We start from the raw sequence: 19554 nt of genomic DNA on the forward strand, positions 1-19554 counted from the left end.
AGAAGAGCGAACCGGACTTGGCTAGGACCCTTGAACTTGGCCATGTCATCGGGTGACCTCAGCCAGGGCAAAACCAGGGACAATGAAAGAGGCCCGAGACAAACAGCGGGATCTATAAATTTGCAGCCGGATCTATAAACTGGAAGACAAAGAGAATGGGGAGGTCCCAGATCCAGGAGCCCTGAAGAAGCGGAGGGGGAGGCAGTGCCAGGGCACATAAGCAGGGAACGCCCCCCCCCCCCGGCCACCCCTCCCCCCATGAAAACAGAGAAAACGGAGAGCATGGGTAGCTAGGGACATGATACTATCTTGGGAAGTTTTCTGGGGGAAAAAAAAAAGAGTCCCAAACTGTTCTAAAATGGAAAGTGTATTTTAAAATAGAGATGGTAAGGAGTGGGCGTGGCTGAGGGGGGCATGTGTCGTGGTAAGGCGAATGCTTCTGGGGGCCAGAGAGAGAGCACAGCAGGTAGGAGCTTGTCTTGAACCCTGCCCACCTGGGTCCGAGATCCTCCAAGTTGGCAATGATCAACTGAGCACAAAGTCATAAGTAAACCCCTCCCCCAAGCATCTTCGGGTGTGGCCCCAAAACTGAAAGGAAAAAGAAAACAGCAAGGGAAGGCTTCTTGTTGGAAGTGAACGCTAAGCCAGGATGAAGGGGGGAAGAGTCCCTTCCAGGAACCCCCTCAATACTTTTGGTGTCCTGGTGCCAGGAAGCCCCCTCCCCCAGCTTCCTGCAAGCCCAGCCTGGGTCTGGCTGTAAGTGAGGGCATTGGCGTAACCGGGTAGGGGGCACCTAGAACCCCCCCGCCCCCACCCCAGGTATGGGCTGGAGCGATCATCGGGGACAGCGGGTTGGGCGTTTGACTTGCATCCAGCCAACCCGGGTTCGATCCTTGGCATCCCATAGGGTACCAGAGCACCACCAGGAATAATTCCAGAGTGTAGAGCCAGGAGTAACCCCTGGGCATCCTGGATGTGACCCAAAGAGCCTAAATAAATAAATAAATAAATAAGAAATTCCCCAGTCAGGGATCTGTGAAAACTTTTGGGCTTACTACACCTGGTTCTGTGACGGGGATCCCTGGGCAGCCCCCCTCATGCAACCAAGGAAGGAGCTTTAGCCCTTTGAGCGAGACCCCTGGGCCTTCTGGATGCTTTTCAAGGGGTTTACCCACTTCCAGCTGGGGAATGCTCTCTCTCCTCTCCTGCTGGTGCAAGGAGTGCCCCACTTCTCTTTCCAGATTTTAGCTGATCTTTCGAAGGGGTTCTGTCACTTCCCCTGAGAGGATGGCGGGATGCTGGGTGTTTTTCAGGGTCTATCCCGCTCAGGAAGCTGCCCTGGTTACTGAGTCCTACTTCCCTTAAGGAAACTTCTTTCTGCCCCAGCTGGGGGCGGAGGAGCTGGGGAGAAGGGGGGAAGGGCCTTCCCCACTTGTGCTAAGAGCCTTGAGGAAATAAAGGTGTCAGAAGTTTGGGGTTAGATGCTGCTTTGGGGCTATTTGGGGCTCCTCTGGGAGGTGGGGGTCTAGAAATGGGTTTCTCGCGGGTGGGGACGGAGGCTAGGTAGAAAGGAAAGAACTGGGCGAGGCAGATGCAGGGGGAACGCTGTTGGGGTCTGGTCTGGGCGCTGGGAAGAGGGGCGCGGGCATGGGACAGTGGGGTATGGTGGGGGCCAGGCGGCAGGAACAGGGTGTAGCGAGGAGTGGGGTGTGGCGCGGGAGTGGCCGGGGGCGCACGTGGCAAGCTCCAAGACGGGACCGGGAAAGAACGGGGCGCAGGGCTGGGGAAGCAATTAGGGGCGGTGGTGGAGAGGCACGGGGCTGGGGCGGCAGCAGACGGATCGAACCCCAAAAAGCACGCCCGGGAGAATTCCCGGGAGGGAGCGGGCAGGACGGGGCTGGAAAGAGTCTGGGGATGCAGGATCCGAAAGTAGGGGGCGGGGAGCGGAGGACCGGGCAGCTGAGTTGGCAGCGGGACCGTCCGGCCGTGTGGACGCGCTCCCGGGAGCCAAAGGGAGGGGTAGTGGGAAACGGGAGTCGGGGGTGGCGCACGGAGGCGCCCCGGGGCGCGGCGCGCCGGGTGGGAGGCGCGGGGCGTGGGGGCGCCCCGGGGCAGGCCGGGAAGCGGGTGTGGGGGGGCGGGCCTCCCCCGGGGCCGGGCCAGGGCGGCGCTAGGACCGAGCGAGCCGGGAGGGAGGGAGCCGGGCGGAGCCAGCGCCCCCCGCCCCCCGCGGCCTGCTCCCCTCCCCCGGCCGCTCGCTCGCTCGCTGCGCTGCAGAGGCTCCGAGGCGGCGGCGGCGGCGGCGGCGGCGTCTCCCGGCTGCACCCCCTCGCGCCCGGCCGCTCCGTCCGTGCGTCCGTCGGTCCGTCCGCGCGCGCGTCTGTTTCCCCCCCCTCCCCTCCGCCCCCCGCCTCGGCATGGCCGGCGTGAGCTTCAGCGGCCACCGGCTGGAGCTGCTGGCGGCGTACGAGGAGGTGATCCGGGAGGAGAGCGCGGCCGACTGGTGAGCCCCCCGCCCCCCGGCCCCCGCCCCCCACCCCACTGCCGGCCCCTTTGTCCCCGCGCCGCCGCCGCTCCTTTGTCTCCCGCGCGCCCCGCCGCCGGTCGGAGCTGGGGGGGACCCCCCGAAATGGTGCAGCGGCCCGGGAGGGGCTGCCTTTGTGCGCGCCGGGGGAGGGGCCGCGCCGAGCCTGGCGGGGCGCTGCTGCGGGTGGGGGGGCATCCCCCCTCATTCTCCGCCGAGCGCCCCTGGGCGGCCCCGGGCGAGCGCACCGGCCCGACCGACGCGGGGGGCCAGGGGGGCGGCCCCGGGTGCCCGGGGGAAACCCAACCCCCCCGATGGGTTGGTGCTCGGGCCCCCCCTACCCCTCACCCGCGAGCCCCGGGGACAGGTGTGCACGGGGCGGCCAAGGGCACCTTCGCCACCTCCGAACTGGGCGAGGACCGGGCGGGGACGGGGCGGGGACCCAGCGAGCGGGGCCGGCCGGGCCGCGGCACAAAGGAAAAATCGGGCGGGGGAGGTGCGGGGCCGGCGGGGGGCCCGGGCGCCCCGCCCACCGGGGGGGCCAGGCTCGCCCACTTGGGTGTGATGGAAAAGGGGTTGGTGACCACATGGCCACCGCCGAGTGACTGGGGGGGTGGGGTGGGGTGGGGTGCCACCCTTCCCCCCCCACCTCCCGCACCTCCCCACCCCCTGGTGGCGGCGGCGGAGCCAGGGAGGAACCGCCTCATCCTGACCCAAAGGTGATCTGGAGGCTGCCTGGGCTGGGGCGCACACACGTGAGACGGAGGGAGCCCCTAAACAGGGACGGAGGGGCGCGTGGATTCCCCAGGGGCGCTCTTGCCCCTGGTTGTGGAGTTGGCGCATGTGCGGGCCGCGGGCCTCTCCCCCTTCCCAGCTGTTGCCTCTCCCTGCACGGAGAGGGGCCGCCACCTGGCCCGGAGCTGTGTCTGGGGGTGGGGAGGGCTCCCCAGAAAAAGCAGGGGCTCCACATACTGCCCGGTGCAGGAATCAGCCCTCACCCCCAAACTCTGTTCCAGGACCAGGTGCCGATTCCCTTCTGTTGTCACCCCCCCAAACATCAACGTCCCCACCCCCCCACCCCCCCCACACAAACACACACAAACACACAGGTCAGGCAGGAAAATTCAGAGCTGGCCTCTCCGGACTAACCTCCCCCATCAGACTGGGAAGAAGCAGAATTGGGGGCCAGAGGAAGGGACGGGCTGGCCAGCACCCCCATGCCTGGCTTACTGCAGCACTGGCCGCTGTCCAGGCCTGGAGGGATGGCCGCGGGAGACAGCCTCTCTCGTGTCCTGCAGGAGGAGGTCCAGCCCCGACCCAGCCCTGCCCCTGGGAGGCTGAGATCATGGGCGGGTTTCAGGGCAAGGGGCCCGGGCCCGGGCCTGGCTGGGGTGGAGGGACTCAGCCCTCCTCAAATCATCACCTCCCCTCCCGGCCCTGGTGTCACCAGCACCCCTTGCCACCCCACACCCCTGCCTCAGGCCACCCCGCACCCTCTGGACTGTCCAGGATCGGAGCTTCGTGCTCCCTTACCTCCCAGAGGACCCGCTTCCTGCTCGGCAGAGCCCCCACCGGCCCCCATATCTCACCCATGTGGCCAAAGCAACTTATTCATCGCTGGTTTGCGTCACCGCCCATCTGGGTTGTGTGTGGGGGACAGACAGACGCACCCTGCATGCTGTCCCAGACTTGCTCGCTCGAGCAAGGGCCCAGAGAGCATTTCGTACAAGGGGTGTAGTAATGACACCCCCCACCCCGCCCCTCTGCTTTCTGCCAGGGGAATGAATGCAGGTTATGAAGGGCCGCTTCCCCCCCCGCCCCCCCCCCACCCGCCTCAACTCCCTTGATGCCTCGCATCAAACCGAAGGGAACAGTGGGGTGGGGGTGGGGTGGGGAGGGGTCTCACCAGACTGCAAAAAACCACACTCGGAGACCAGAGGACAGCCTCGTGGGTAAATTGCTCTCTGGGCAAAAAGGGGGCTTGGGGGGAAGGCAGCAGAAGGCGCACTCATGGCTGGGTGGACAAACCACTTCCCTGGCCCTGGGGAGCAGAGACACCCCGCCCACGCCCCCCTCCAAGTCAGATCCCAGAGCATGGTTAGCAAGGTCCACTTCCGGCCCGGGGACCATGTGGTGCCAGGATGGTATCTGGGGCTCCCGCATATGAAGCCTGTGCGTTCCAACCCTCCACCCCGCTGAGAATGCGTCCCCAGGGGGCCCGCTATTCCCCAGTGCCCCCTCCCATCCTCAGCGTCCTTCCCCGCCCCCCTCCCCACTCCTGCCTCCCCGCAGGTCTGATGCTTTCGGAGTTGGTGAGGGTATCACGGCTGCCCCAGGCCACAGACAGTGTGGCATGTGCTAATCACTGAGTCAGACTCCTCGCCTTCCTCAGGCTGCTGCTGATCTTTCTAGGGTTTGGAACTGGTTAGACACCGGAGACTTCCGGGGTGTGTGTGGAGGGGGGGGAGCAGCCGGACGCCTTGTGCTGGTTGAGTGACATCTGGGGTTCTTCAGAGACTTCTTCAAGTGCCCTGGGTGGGTGGGTCAGGCTCGGTGGGGAAGTGGTGGTGGGGGGAAACGCTTGTGTGGGTGTTGGGCTAAGGGGCGCAGGGGTGGAGCCCAGGTCTCCTGCGAGCGCGTGCTTTAGGGCTGGGCCACCTCTCTTGCTTGGGTGTCCCTACATTTGGCCTTTATTTATTTATTTTTGGGGGGTGATGGGAGCAGCACTTGTAGAAGGCCCCAGCCCCGTGCCCAGGGAGTTTTGGGGCTCAGTGGGGATCAGAGCACCTCTCCATCCATGGTTGGAAGGGCAGGTAGGTTGGGGGTGGGGGGAACTCGATGGGGGCCCCCAGGAGGAGGGTCTTGAACCTCAATTATGGTTTCCCCTAGAGTGGGTGGGAACCAGGATTGCCCCCCCCTCCCTCCAACTTCACATTCTCCTCCGATGCTGGAGGCAGCAGCTCCTGCTTCTCGAAGGTTCTTTGTTCCCAGTGAGTGCAGTGGACAGGTGGTGGGACAGCTGTGTGAGGAAGCAGCTGCCAGGGCTGGGGTGTCCCCCCCCCCCCGTTTGCAGCTCATTACCCCACCTGTGCCCCTTTGGGAGGGGTTGATCCCAAGAGGTGGGGGTGGGGGTGGCTGAAGGGATCCGTTTGCACCCCACCCACCCCCAGCCCAGTGACTGCTGACCTCTGGGGTGGGATGGACCCTTTCCTTCTCGCCTCCCTCCTCTCCTCTATTTCGTCTTGATCCCTCCCCTCATTTCTCTCCTGCCAGCTCTTGGCTGAACCCTCCGGAGCGCCCCTCTGCCGCCACGGCTACCTGGGTACCCCGTTTATCCTCCGCGGCTTGCTTTTCCTCAGCCCGCACCCCAGTCCTCCCATCATCGGGGGTCCAGGGGCTCCCGGCTCCTTTCTCTTGGAAATGGTTGCGGCATCTCAGCTGCCTGGGGCAGAAAAAGCCAGGCTGGAGGAGGAGGAGGAGGAGGAGGAGGAAGGAGGGAGGGAGGAGGGAGGCGCTAGGTCAACGGCTTCCTGGCACCGGCCGCCTAGAACTGCAGAGCTAGGGGAGCTGTGAGGAGCGGGGGTGGGGTCGGGGAGGAAGCCAGGGGGGCGCGACCACCCTGCAGCCCGAGTGACCAGATGACCTCATCTCCATTTCCCAGAGGCGGAGCTGGCGGAGGGGGGGATGGGGGGGTGGGAGCAGAGCTCTGGCGGGTCCCCAGAGTCCTTTGTGTACTGGAGAATGCGGTGGGGGGCGGGGACGTGGTGTTGGTGGGGACACACACGCGCGCGCGCGCGCGCACACACACACACACACACACACACAGTCGTGTGCCAATTGCCGGGTTGCCGTGGTTACCGGGGGATGCCCAGAGCGGAGCGAGCACCGGGTTGTCGCTCCGCCCCGCTGGCGCCCTCGGGGCGGGGGGAGGGGCGGCGCATGCCCCAGGTAGGAGCCTGGCGCCGGCCAATGGGGCGAGGCGGAGCGCGGTCGCCAGGGAACGGTAACCAAGGAGCCCGCACGCATGCACACCCTCACTTGTTGGGTTGTAGACTGCCAGGACCCCGGGGTGCAGAGGATGCGATCTAGGGGAGGGGGGCAGATGCACCGCGAGCCAAGCCATGGGCTTCCCACTGCAGGCTCCCCACCTGATTCTGGCCTCCCTTCTCCCCCAGTTCCCAGGGGACCCCCGCTTCTACTGCCCCGGTGCTGGACACCCCCACTTCCCTAGCTCTGTCGTGACCAACCCGGAGCGCCCCAGAACCGCAACCCCCTCTTTTCCCACCCTCTATCCCTCCTCCTCCTCCTCCTCCTCCTCCCACTCCTCCCCCTCCTCCCCCTCCTCCCCCTCCTCCTCCTCTGAGCCGTCCCCACCCCAAATTGGCGGGTGCTGAGCTGGCCCTCCCTCTCCCCAGGGCTCTCTACACTTATGAGGATGGTTCGGATGACCTCAAGCTGGCCGCGTCAGGAGGTAAGAATTCCAGCCATTCCTCCTGCGCCTTCCTCCCTTCCCCTCCGCCCCCTCCTCCATTGTTCGCTCCCCGCCCGCCTGGCTTCCGGCCACCGCCTGCCGCCTGCAGCCCGCGGACCCACATTTGTCTGTCGGGTGTCATTCCGCCATGCTGCTGGTCATCTCTGTCATCCCCAGGATGGGGGACAAGGGAACCTGGTTGCCTTCCATGAAGACGGTTGTGCAGAGTGTCTTAGCCCGGTGGTGACAGAGGCAGGCTGGAAGTGGCTGGGCAGGGAGCCGCCCCGTGCTCCTCTCTCTCTCTCTCTCTCTCTCTCTCTCTCTCTCTCTCTCTCTCTCTCTCTCTCTCTCTCCTTTCCTTCCTTTTCTTCCTTTCCTCCCTTTCTTCCTCTTCTTTTCCCCTTCTTCCTTTCCTTTTACTTTCCCTTTTCTTTCGCTCCCTCCCTCCTTCTGTCTCTCCCTTCCTTCCTTCCTCTTCCTCCCTCCCTTCCTTCCTCACACCCAGCAGTGCTCGGGGCTTGACTCCTGGTGGGCTAAGCGGGGCTCTATCGGCCAGAAATCCAACCTGGGTGGGCCACGTGCAAGGCAACCTTTCTGCCTCTTCAGCCCCACCCTCCTGATTTCTTCAGTGCCCGGGCCCAGGGGTTACTAGCATGAGGATGTGGGGAGATCAGACACGTCCTCCGTCCGATTTGGGGGACCAAATCGAGACACGCCCTCACACCCCCATGCTGAAGCAAAGGGAGTTTTTTTTCCCCAGCAGCTGGTTAGGTTTGGGGCCACATCCAGCTGTGTTCAGGGCTTACTTCCGGCTCTGCACTCAGGGATCACTCCTGGCAGTGCTCAGACCCTATGGGGTGCTGGGGATCGAACCTGGCTCCAGTTTGTGCAAGGCAAACACCCTCTCCGCTGTCCTATGGCTCTGGCCCCTCCTGCTGCTTTTGACATCTGCCTAGAACCATGGGACCTTTCGGGCCCTCGACTCCGAAGACTCTTGCTGGTGGCAGCAGAACGGGGCTCCAGCCTCTTTGTAAGGGGGGTTTAGACATTGCGGTGGCCTCACGCCCTTCGGATTCCCACAGATGGGGGCTTGCAGGAGCTCTCGGGTCACTTTGAGAACCAGAAAGTGATGTACGGCTTCTGTAGCGTCAAGGACTTCCCGGCGGCTCTGCCCAAATATGTGCTCATCAACTGGGTATGTGCTGTGGGCTGGGGAGGGGCCGTTCGGGTCCAGGACCGGGTCCCCTCTGGAGAGAGCCTATTGTCATGAGTGTGTGTTTTCCCCGCGACTCCTCTGATCTTTTTTTTCTCATCTCTTCTTCACTGGATGCGTTGCAGGTCGGGGAAGATGTGCCTGATGCCCGCAAATGCCAGTGTGCCAGCCATGTGGCTAAAGTGGCAGAGTTCTTCCAGGTGCGATAGGGACTGGGCTCATGGGGCGAGGCATGGACTCCTGGGCTTCAAGGGCTGGATTTGGGTTCCAGGTGGAGCTGGGAGGAGCCTGGGATTTGAGGGCGGAGCTTTGATTGAAGGTGTGTGAGGCCAGTGCTGGGGCAGAAACTGGGGTGCGGGGCGGAGCTTGGACTGAAGGGGTGGGACCAGAGCTCCTAGGGCGGAACTTAGACTGTAGGGGCGTGGCCATGTTTCCTGAGGGCGGCGTTTGTGCGGCAGGGGCGGGGCCAGAGTTCCTGAGGGTGGTTTGGCCTGTAGGGTGCGTGGTCAGTGTGGCAGGGGCGGGGTCAGAGCTCCTGAGGGCGGGGTTTAGGCTGTAGGGGGCGTGGTCTGGGCTGCAAGGGCGGGGCCACACTGCCTGAACTTGCTGCCTTCTTGCTGGAGGGCGTGGACGTGATCGTGAATGCCAGCAGCGTGGAAGACATAGATGCGGGCGCCATCGGGCAGCGGCTCTCCAACGGGCTGGCGCGGCTCTCCAGCCCTGTGCTCCACCGGCTGAGGCTGCGCGAGGATGAGAACGCAGAGCCAGTGGTTAGTGGGCACGGACCCCAGGCTCCCTGCTTGCATCCTCCGGGGACCTCCCCAGGGGCGTGGGCAGAGCAGCAGCCCCATGTGCTCATCCCCCCCGGCCCTTTGCTCCTTTAGGGAACCACCTATCAGAAGACTGATGCGGCAGTGGAAATGAAACGGATTAACCGCGAGCAGTTCTGGGAGCAGGCCAAGGTCTGGTCCAGCCAATTGCACCCCGCTGAGTTGCCCCCTGCCCCGGCCCCGCCTACATCTTTGGGGTCCCAGTCCATGTGCAGCCCTTTGGGAGGGGGCACCCCTGAACTCCCAGGATCTATACCTTCCCAGGCTTCTAGGGTTGTGGATGGGTTGGAAAGGTGATGGGGGTGGGTGCGGAGGCCGGCGGGCACCACGACCCCTACACTGCCTTGGCTCTGGGGGTTGCAGAAGGAGGAAGAGCTGCGGAAGGAGGAGGAGAGGAAGAAGGCCCTGGACGAGAGGCTCAGGTTTGAGCAGGAGCGGATGGAGCAGGAACGGCAGGAGCAGGAAGAGCGGGAGCGACGCTACCGGGAGAGGGAACAGCAGATAGAGGAGCACAGGTGAGCCCCGCCCTGCTTCCCTCTAGGCTGGGGTGTGTGGGGGGGCGGGTCCTGGGGGTCGCCCCTTCCTGAAGGGGTACATGCCCGAGTCTCATTCCAGGAGGAAACAGCAGACTTTGGAAGCTGAGGAGGCCAAGCGGCGGCTGAAGGAACAATCTATCTTTGTAAGTTCCCTGCTGGACTCCCTGATCCTGCTTAGGGAAGGGTGTGTGTGTGTGTGTGTGTGTGTGTGTGTGTGTGTGTGTGTGTGTGTGTGTGTGTGTGTGTGTGTGTGTGTGTGTGTGTGTGTGTGTGTGTGTGTGTGTGTGTGTGTGTTGTGGTGATGCCCCGGTGTGGTTGGCTCTTACGGGTAGAGGGGCTAGGGGACAGTCCTGTGTGTCCTGTGGGTAGGGGGTGTCTGAGTAAGGCATGCCACAAGCCCCCATCCTGGCTTCATTGGACATTTCCTGGGTGGAACTAGACTCATAGAGTAAAATCCACATGAATTCTCCCCCCACCACAATCCCTTGCGCCTCCCCAATGTATCTTGAGGGATTCTAGTGGATTGGACACGTTGCCATATTTAAGGGGCTCCAGGCTTGATCCCTAAAGTCAGGGGTGTTGTCTGAGCCCCTAAACATGAGCTCCCAGGGCTAGTGGTTTGACCCATTGAAACCCTCAGCACCTGAATAGGAAGGACAGTAGAGTGGCAACCTGGGTTCCATCCCGGCACCCCATATGGTCCCCAAGCCCCGTCAGGAGTGATTCCTAAGCTCAGAACCGGGAGTTAAGCCCTGAGCACTACCAGATGTGGCCCCCCCCCAAAAAAAAGCAAAGAAACTTAGTGGCTGGACTGGAGAGATGCCTCAGCGGCCTAAACACAGGCTTTGAAGAAGACCTGGCTTCCATTTCCGGCACCCCAGGACCGGGAGTGCCCCCTGAGCCAGAGATCGTGTCCATTTCTTATTGTTTGATTTCGTTGGCTTTTTTCCTTATTAGGGCCACACTCAGTGGTGTTCAGGGGTTACCCTGGTAGTGTGCAGGGAACTGGGGGCCCATAGGATGCAAGCCAAGCACTTTACACCCACCCCCTATACTGTCTTGCTGACCCCCATTTTTTTTTGGGGGGTCTTTGGGCCACACTGGGCAATGCTCATTCTGCACTCAGGAATGACCCCTGAGTGCAGAGTGACCCTCAGGGAAGCACATGGGATGCCAGGGATCGAACTCGGGTCAGCCACGTGCAAGGCAAGCAAGCATCTTCTGTATGATCGGTTCGGCACCCTCTCCACTCCCCCTTCTCCCTTTCTTTTTATTTTTCGATTTTTTGGTTCACACCTCGTGATGCTCCAGGGTTACTCCTGGCCCTGCACTCAGGAATTATTCATGGCAGTGATCAGGGGACCCAATAGGATGCCAGGGATTGAACTCGGCTTGGCCACATGCAAGGGAAACGCCCCACCCGTTGTACCATTGCTCCGGCCCCGCCCTCCCATTTCTTTCTCAGCATCCTCACCAATGTTCAGGGGATTTAGGGGAAATGCCTGGTGGTGTTTTGCTAACCCAGCAAGTGGCTCAGTGCTTTTGGCCCCAACAACCCTGTCTTGGTGCTGTTTGGCCCGATTGCTGAGGCTACCGGGGCCATACCATACCTTATTGTGCCCGGGGGGTGCATGCAGTGCCCAGTGCTAACATATCCCAGGCATGCACTCCTGCCCCAAGCTATCCCCTGGGCCCTGCTTGCTTGTCTGCACGGGACATCTCGAGGGAGCTCTAGGGCGCCCCCTACAGGAAGTTTGGGATGAAGACAGGCCCGAAGCCCTGTGGTAATTGATATGGAGGGGTAGTTGGGGTCCATTTCCAGCTCCCATGGCGCCTGATGCTGAGGAAGTGATTTTGCATTGATAAATTCCATTCTCAGAAGTAAAACGGGCTGGGACCAGAGCAATAGTACAGCAGGTAGGGAGTTTGCCTTGCATGCAGTATACCAGGGTCCGATCCCCAGCATCCCACAGGGTCCCCCAGCACCACCAGAAATAATTTCTCAGTGCAGAGAGAGGGGTAACCCTGAGCATCGCCGGATGTGACCCCATAAAAGCTAAAAAAAAAAAAGAAACGGAGGCCAGAGCAATACTGCTGTGGGGAGAGCGTTTGCCTTTCATGCAACCGACCGGGATTCTAGCCCTGGCATCCCATTTGTTCCCCCAAGCAGATATTAAGTGCAGAGCTGGGAGTAACCCATGAGCATTGCCGGATGTAGGCCAAAAGAAGAAAAAAAACAAAACAAAAATAAACCTTTGCGTAACTTCTTTGTGGGGGTGTTGGTTCTGACCCACATTCTGGTGATGCTCAGAAGCTGGTCCTGGCTCTGCTCAGGAGGGACCCCTGGCAGTGGTTGGGGGGTCATATATGGTGCTGGGAATCAAACTGGGGTTCGTGGGATGCAAGGTAAGCTTCTTTCCCCCAGCCCCTAAATCTATAGTCCTTGATTTTGTTTTGGGAGGCCACAGCCGGCTGCTCAGAAGATACTCCCAGCAGTGCTCAGGGTCTATGAAATCTACCTTTATGGGCCAGAGACAGCTCGGTAGCCCTTGAGCACTGCCAGGTATAACCCAAAAGCCAAAAAATCAGTTCACTGAAGACTGCTGGGGAAATGGCTCAAAATACTAGAGCACACATCTGCATGCAGGAACCCCAACTCTGATCCTGAGCATTGCATGGTCCCCAAACACCATTAGTAGGGCCTGGAGCGATAGTACCATGGGGAGGGCGCTTGAAATTGCCTGTGGCTAACTCGGGTTCAGTCCCCAGCATCTCATATGATCTCCTGAGCATCACCAGGAATAACCCTTGAGCATTGCTGGGCGTGACCCAAAAATGCAAAACCAAAGCAAAAACAGCATTCTTTTATTTTTGGGTCAGAGCACATTCCAGCAGAGCTCTGGGTTTGTTCTTGACTATGATCTCAGTGATCACTCCAGGCGGGGCTCAGGGGACCCAGGGGACCGTATGGATTCTTGGGATCTAACTTGGTTAAACGGCATGCAAGGCAAATGCCTTTCCCACTTGTATTTGCAGTTGTTTCAGCTCCAGTCTGTATTAACGATAATTGATAACCGCGTTGCATAAACCCACAGGGTTAATTTTTACTTATTTATTTATTTTGCTTTTTGGGACACACCCGGCGATGCACATGGGTTACTCCTGGCTCTGCGCTCAGGAATTACTCCTGGCGGTGCTCAGGGGACCCTATGGGATGCTGGGAATCGAACCCGGGTTGGCCGCATGCATGGCAAACGCCCTACCCGCTGTGCTATTGCTCCAGCCCCCCACAGGGTTCTTTTATGACCAGAAGTCTGTACCTTTATTTCATTACCCCCTGCTACCTCCCAGCCTCTGATGGCCACCCACCTTCATCTCGATGTTCTTCGCAGTTCTGATTTTTTTTTTTTTGTTTCCCGGCTCTGCTCAGGAGCGCCCCCTGGTGGAGTATGAGGGCCCATATACAGTGTAGGGTTTTGAACAAGGTTGGTTGACTTTGAGCAAGGCGGGTACCTCAGTTTTGGGGTTGCACCCAGTGGTGCTCAGAACTTACTCCTAGCTCAAGGGTTACACTTGGCGAGCTCAGAAAAGGGTGCAAGGGATCGAGCCTGGGTTGACTGTGCAAAGCAAGCACGCTACCCACTGTCCTTTTTTTTTTTTTTAACTTTTTGGGTCACACCCAGCGATGCCCAGGGGTTATTCCTGGCTATGCACTCAGGAATCACTCTTGGCAGTGCTCAGAGGACCATATGGGATGCCGGAGATCGAACCCGGGCCGGCCGCGTGCAAGGCAAACGCCCTCCCCGCTGTGCTATCGCTCCGGCCCTGTACTCTCTCTCTAGCCTGAAGGTCATGCCTGATGTCTGATTCATTTCACATAGCCTTGTGATGTTTTGTTTTCGTTTTGGGCCCCACCCAGTAATGCTCAGGGATCACCCCAGGCAGTGCTGGGGGGACCATATGGGATGCTGGGGATTGAACCCGGGTTGGCTGCGTGCAAGGCCAACCCTACCCGCTGTACTATTGCTCCAGCCCCTTCTGGAGTCTTCTGCCTTCTGCGTCCCAGGTACTGAGGGAATATGGTGGCAAACAGATTTTTTTTTTAAGGGGCAAACCAGAGCACTTGGTTAAGCAGGTAGAAGCCCCAGAACTCCATTGCGCCCCCATGTTCCATACCCTGCAGCACAGCCCCACTGGGTGAGGTCCCCCAAAAATGAGTAGGAAACTTGCCTTACGTATGGCTGACCCGGTTACAATCCCTGACGCCCCATATGGTCCCTCAGGCCCACCAGAAATCAGAACAAGGAGTAACCCCTGAGCATCACCAGGGGTGGCCCGAAACCCCAAAACAAACCCCAAGTAAAGCCAGCAAAGGCAAAGCCAGGAGGGGAAGGAGCAGAAGTACCACCTCCAACTCCTTTCCTGCCCAAGGGAAACGTGGGGTCCAGAGAGACGCAGCTTTTGGGGGGGATGCCCAGGACACTCTCCTTTGCCTTCCAGGGGGACCAGCGGGATGAAGAGGAAGAAACCCAGCTGAAGAAGTCAGAATCCGAGGTCGAGGTGCGAGCTGGGGCATGGGAGGAATGGGATAGGGGTGACAGATGTCGGGGGTCACGTGGTGCAGCCCCCACCCCCGCCACCTGCCGCGGGTGGAGCCCAGCTGTGACCCTTGGCCCGGTGTCCCCCAGGAGGCAGCGGCCATCATCGCCCAGCGACCCGACAACCCGCGGGAGTTCTTCAAGCAGCAAGAACGAGTGGCCTCAGCTTCCGCCGGCAGCTGTGATGCGCCCTCGCCTTTCAACCACCGGCCAGGTAGTCTTCGTGCCCCTTGACCCCCGGCCCCCAGCCCCTCTGCGCCCCACCCCACCCCCTCCCGACCCCACTTCTCAGGTGTGGGCGCAGCCCCTCGTGGAACTGGCCCCTCGGAGCCCGCAAGGCCAGTCTGCGTGTTTCCGCCCGCCACCTGCAGGGGGCAGCACTGAGCCGTTGCCGCGTTGGGCTGACCAGCAGGGGGCGTGAGAGGCCAGCTGAGGAGCTGGGGCTTGCCCCCCCCAGCCCGGATTCTGGGCTGCAGTGAACTCTTGCCTGCGGAGTTTGCGGGAGGGTGCATGTGGGTGCTGAGTACCTCCCCTCCTCCCAGGCTGCCTTGCGGATTGGGATTCTCTCTGTAGCTTCTGCGTCCTCCTGCCCCCAAGTGCCCTTCTGCTTCCCCTCTGCTGGGGTGTGTGTGTGTGTGTGTGTGTGTGTGTGTGTGTGTGTGTGTGTGTGTGTGTGTGTGTGTGTGTGTGTGTGTGTGTGTGTGTGTGTGTGTGTGTGTGTGTGTGTGTGTGTGTGTGTGTGTCCTTGCCGTGTGTCCAGGCAGGGTGCTGGGCAGTGGGGCCCCGGCTGGCTACGTGCGGTGGGCAACTGGCTGTCTTGTCCGTGGCTGGCGTGGCACGAGTCGTTTTCAGTGGCTTGAGGCTGTGGCCGGCGGGGCTGTGTGCGCGCTCTTGGCTGAAGGCTGCTTTGGACACCCAGGGCCAGCCCTGGGCACGGGGCGAGGCCTTGGGGTGGGGGGTAACTGACCCTCTCTTGTCCTCTGTCTCTCTCTTTCTCTCTCTGTCTGTCTCTCTCGGCAGGTCGTCCGTACTGCCCTTTCATTAAGGCATCGGGCAGTGCGCCTTCCTCCTCCTCCTCTTCCTCCTCCTCCCCTCCACGGATTCCCTTTCCCTATATCACCTGCCACCGCACCCCAAACCTCTCTTCCTCCCTCCCATGTATGTAGCCCCAGGCCTCGGTGGCGGGGTGGGGGTAAGGAGGGCCCCGCTTCCCAGCAGCCCCCGACTTGCCCTCACTCTGGGGTTTGCCCCCCTTGCGCCCCCAAAGCATCAGGCCTGGCCTGCCCCTCTTCCCTGGCCCGGCGGGGGCGCTGGCTTCCCCCCCCCTCACTAAGGACCTGCCTTCTAGGGTCTCAAGCTGTGATCTTGGTCCCTGGGTGCCGGGGAAGCTCCCAGCCCCCAAGCCAGACTTCTCGTTGCTGGCCAGGACCCCAAGGTGGACCGTCCTGGTCCCTCCCGCCGGCTCCTGGTCCTGCCCTGATGCCTCTGGGGTTTGTTTCCAGGCAGCCATCTGGACAGTCACCGCAGGATGACGCCCACCCCCGTCCCCGCCCGCAGCCCCACGCACTCCAGCACGGCCTCCACTCCCATTTCCGAGCAGATCGAGCGGGCCCTGGACGAGGTCATCTCCTCGCAGCCGCCGCCACCTCTGTCCTTACCGTCCCCACCTGCCCAGGGTGAGCCAGGGGCCTGGGGACTACCCCCGGGCCCATAGCGACTGCTCCATACCCCCAGTCCGAACTGCCATGGGTGAACCTACGGTGGAGCCTTGGGGTCCAACTAGATCGACATCTCGGGTGGCTGAAGGGCTGGCGAGAGGGACTGGAGCAATTGCACACGGTTGACTGGGTTTGATCCCCAGCATCCCATAGAATCCCCCAATCCTGCCAGGAGGGATCTCTGAGTGCAGAGCCAGGAGTAAGGCCTGAGCACCATCAGGTGTGGCCCAAAAAGCAAAAAAAAAAAAAAAAAAAAAAAAAAAAGCAAAAAAGAGTTGGAGCATGCAGGGATCCCGAGATCTCACACATGGGACATCACTACCTAAATTGCCCCCAAACTGCCTTCTCAGTGCCAGAGAGAGAGAGTAGTGGGTCAGGCGCTGGCATTGAATATGGCACACGTGGGTTCCTGATGCTACATTGGGTCCCCTTGCACTCGGCCAACCCAGGTTCGATCCCCGGCATCCCGTAGGGGGTCCCCAAGCACCTCCAGGAGTAATTCCTGAGTGCGGAGCAAGGAGGGTCCCCTTGCACGCGGCCGACCCAGAAGGTCCCCTTGCACGCGGCCAACCCGGGTTTGATCCCCAGCATCCTGTAGGGTCCCCCAAGCACTGCCAGGAATAATTCTGAGTGCAGAGTGAGGAGGAGTAACCCTTGAGCGTTGCTGGGTGTGACCCAAAAAGAAAAAGAAAAAAAGAGAGAACGATTCCTGAGCGCAGAGGCAGAAGTGAGCCCTGAGCACTGCCAGGTGTGGCCCCAAAACCAAACAGGGTCATCTTCAATCAATGCAAGTGCATTAATATATCTCACGGACCCCAAAGCCTGCTTCTCCACGGGCTGGAGCGATTGTACAGCAGCTAGAGGGCTTGCTTTGCACACGGCCATGATCCCGAGCTTCCTACAGGGATCCCCACCAGGAGTGCTCCGTGAGCATCTCCAAGGTATGGCCCAAAAGGCAGAAAACTGAAACCTTCGGGTTAGAGAAGTGGCTCAGCAAGTCGAGCACTTGCTTTGCACACTGCTGGCTGACCTAGGTTTGATCTCCAGCATCCCAGGGGATCCCCAGAGCCCTGCCAGGAGTGACCCCTGTGCTCAGAGCCAGGAGGAAGCCCCGCGCATTACCGGGTGTTACCCAGAAACAACCACAAAAATCCTGAGCCCCAGTTTCTCCAGAGTGAGGAAATTCTGGGGTAAGCAGAAAACTCACAGGAGTGGGGAACTGATGCCCGCCCCGCCCCCGCCTTTCTGTGCTGTGACAGAAATCCAGGAGTCCAGCCCTGGCTTGGCTACTGAAGAGGCCACCGAGAAACTGGCCGAAGCAACACCTCAGGCTTGGGCCGGCCCCACAGAGGAGCCCCCCCAGGCCCCAGGCAGCTCTGGTGAGGACTTGATGTTCGTGGCGCTTCCCGAACCAGCCGCCGTCCTGGGCGCCCCTCAGGAGCTGGCCTTGACCGACAGCCTGGCTGACGACGCCGACACTGCCATTGCCGACCCTGGTGTTGCCAACCCCACCGCCAGCCTCGTCGACCTATGGTCCAGCAATGGCGCCGGGGCCTCTGAACCCCAGGCTGAGCCGAGGGCCCCCACCCCGCCCTCGGGGGCTGAGGTCGCCCTGGCCGAAGTGCCCCTGCTGGATGAAGTGGCTCCTGAGCCACTGGGGCCGGCAGGCGATGGCTGTGCCAACCTTCTCAATTTCGATGAGCTGCCGGAGCCACCAGCCACCTTCTGTGACCCTGAAGAAGACGTCGAAGGGGACCCCCTGGCCGCTCCTCAGGTCCCGACTCTGCCCTCAGCTCTAGAGGACCTAGAACAGGACCCGGAACTGGAGGCCGAACCCCACCTGCTTACCAATGGCGAGACCCCCCAAAAGGAGGGGACCCAGGTCCGGCAGGAGTAAACCCGGTGGGAAGGGGAGGAGTCAGGGCTGGTGCAGGCACCCCACCTTTTCACTATGACCCACATTATAGCGGGGGCGAGCTTTCCATTCCCCCTCCCTGGGCCAGCGCCGCCTTTGTTCCCCAGGCGCGCATCTGCGTCTCCCTGGCAACCACTGATGGAATAAGCTAGTTGCCAGGGCAACGGGCTCCCGGGTCTGGTTGGTCCAGCCGTGGCGCTGGGTGGGGCCAGGTGACCTGGAGCTTTCTTCCCCGCAGGCCAGTGAAGGCTACTTCAGCCAATCACAGGAGGAGGAGTTTGCCCAATCGGAAGAGCTGTGTGCGAAGGCTCCGCCCCCTGTGTTCTACACCAAGCCTCCAGGTAACGCTGGGAAACCGGAGCTGGGTGTTCCAGATAATTGAGTGGGTGTGGGTGTGGGGGGAGGGGGGAAGAAGGGGGGTGTTCAGGACAGAGGTGTTGGGTGCCAGTGTGGGCTGGCAGTCCCTCTGCTTGTGCCCACACAGCCTCCAGGAGTTTGGAGGGACTTATTTTTGGTTTTTTAGTTTTGATTTTTTTTTTTCTTTTTTGGATAATTGAATCACCATGAGCTAATGCTGAGTTCTTCCTGGATCTCTCCCCTGCCCACACCCTAGAAATTGACATCACGTGCTGGGATGCAGACCCGGTACCCGAAGAGGAGGAGGGCTTCGAGAGAGGTGATTAGTGGCGGCGCCCACCCTCCGGCTGCCCTCGCCGAGGTCGCCCACCCGCGCCTGCCTCCTGGCCACACGGCCCGGACGCGTCTGCGCCAGCAGCTGCCCTGCCTGGCCCCCCAACTCCGGATTCCGGCCCTGGCCGGGGACTTGGCCGCTTCCTGACCCACAGGGCCCCCACTTTTACAGCTTTTCTCTCCTCTTTTTTTTAAAACTTGATAGACTTGTACAGTTGACCGGTTTTCCTCCCGTTGGTAGTTGAGACGCTGTTGCAAAAATGCCGCCCTCACCCCTCCCCGCCCCTCGCCCCCTGTTCCTCCCCCCCCGCCCCCCGCCCGGTCCGGAATGTAGCTTAGTGATTTTCCTGTGCGCTCAGCGGGCTGGGGTGGGGGGACTTCCCCCGGCTTGGGGCCTGTCGTGGGTGTGGGGAGAGCTCTGGTGGGAAAAAAAATGTCCCCCCCTCCCCCTCTTTCCTAGTTTTATGTTTCTTGGAAAAATATCACTTTGTATTCTCTGTCCAGGGCTTCAGATATTTTGCACGAATTTTAAAACATGGCAATAAATGGCTGGTGGGCCCTGACTCCCTGGGACCCCGTCCCCCGCCCCGCGCCCTCCTTCCCCAACTCTTGATCGTCCTCCCCGCCTGGACCAGAGGAATTATCAGGCCCTGCCGGGGGGGCCCCATGGCGTTCCAGCTCCCCTCCTGCTGGGCAGGTCCCAGGCTGGAGGCCCTATGCTTGCGCTTCAGGTCAGGGCGCGGGGTGGGACCCGGGGGCTTGCGCGACCCCTTTCCAATTCCTCCCTCTTTGCTTGGGTTCCTTTTTCACGTTCAGTACCTGTTTTTTGGAAAGCACAAAATTTATGTAACGGGTCGTGCTCATGTCTGTTAATAAAGAAATCCAGATCCCTCCGGGCCTCAGGGGCTGAGCTGGGTGGGGGTGGGTCGCCCACCCTCATTCCCGTTTCCAACTTCCCACCCCCGGGGCAGAAGTGGGTGGGGTGGTTGCCCTCAGCGATAGATCAGGGATCTGGAAGGTGGAATCTGAGGCTTGGGTAGGGTATGGTGCTGGGTTTGG

General features: G+C 61.0%; 1 protein-coding gene across 2 annotated transcripts; it reads left to right on the plus strand.

Moving 5' to 3' along the window:
* Window positions 1–2148: 2148 nt before the first annotated feature.
* DBN1 (drebrin 1) lies at window positions 2149–19386 on the plus strand. 2 transcript variants are annotated; one of them, XM_055125531.1, is made up of 15 exons: window positions 2150–2503; window positions 6940–6995; window positions 8078–8190; window positions 8334–8408; window positions 8832–8978; window positions 9093–9170; window positions 9402–9553; window positions 9654–9717; window positions 14075–14134; window positions 14263–14386; window positions 15193–15330; window positions 15675–15848; window positions 17150–17772; window positions 18044–18146; window positions 18419–19386. In XM_055125531.1, exons 1-15 carry the CDS (start codon window positions 2418–2420, stop codon window positions 18487–18489), a joined length of 2064 nt encoding a protein of 687 aa, XP_054981506.1. In that variant the 5' UTR covers window positions 2150–2417; the 3' UTR covers window positions 18490–19386. The 2 variants fall into 2 exon arrangements, with proteins under 2 accessions (XP_054981507.1, XP_054981506.1); XM_055125532.1 differs by lacking the exon at window positions 15193–15330 and having other exon boundaries at window positions 2149–2503.
* The last annotated feature ends 168 nt before the right edge of the window (window positions 19387–19554 follow it).

Source organism: Sorex araneus, chromosome 2, assembly GCF_027595985.1.
Source record: "Sorex araneus isolate mSorAra2 chromosome 2, mSorAra2.pri, whole genome shotgun sequence".
NCBI classification, from domain to species: Eukaryota; Metazoa; Chordata; class Mammalia; order Eulipotyphla; family Soricidae; genus Sorex; species Sorex araneus.

Excerpts from the sequence above, each read along its gene's own strand:
- DBN1 (XM_055125531.1), top strand. The coding sequence starts at position 2,418 with ATGGCCGGCGTGAGCTTCAGCGGCCACCGGCTGGAGCTGCTGGCGGCG. Across the intron at positions 8,409-8,831 it reads AAGTGGCAGAGTTCTTCCAG|GGCGTGGACGTGATCGTGAA; the intron begins GTGCGATAGGGA and ends TTCTTGCTGGAG. Across the intron at positions 9,171-9,401 it reads AGTTCTGGGAGCAGGCCAAG|AAGGAGGAAGAGCTGCGGAA; the intron begins GTCTGGTCCAGC and ends TGGGGGTTGCAG.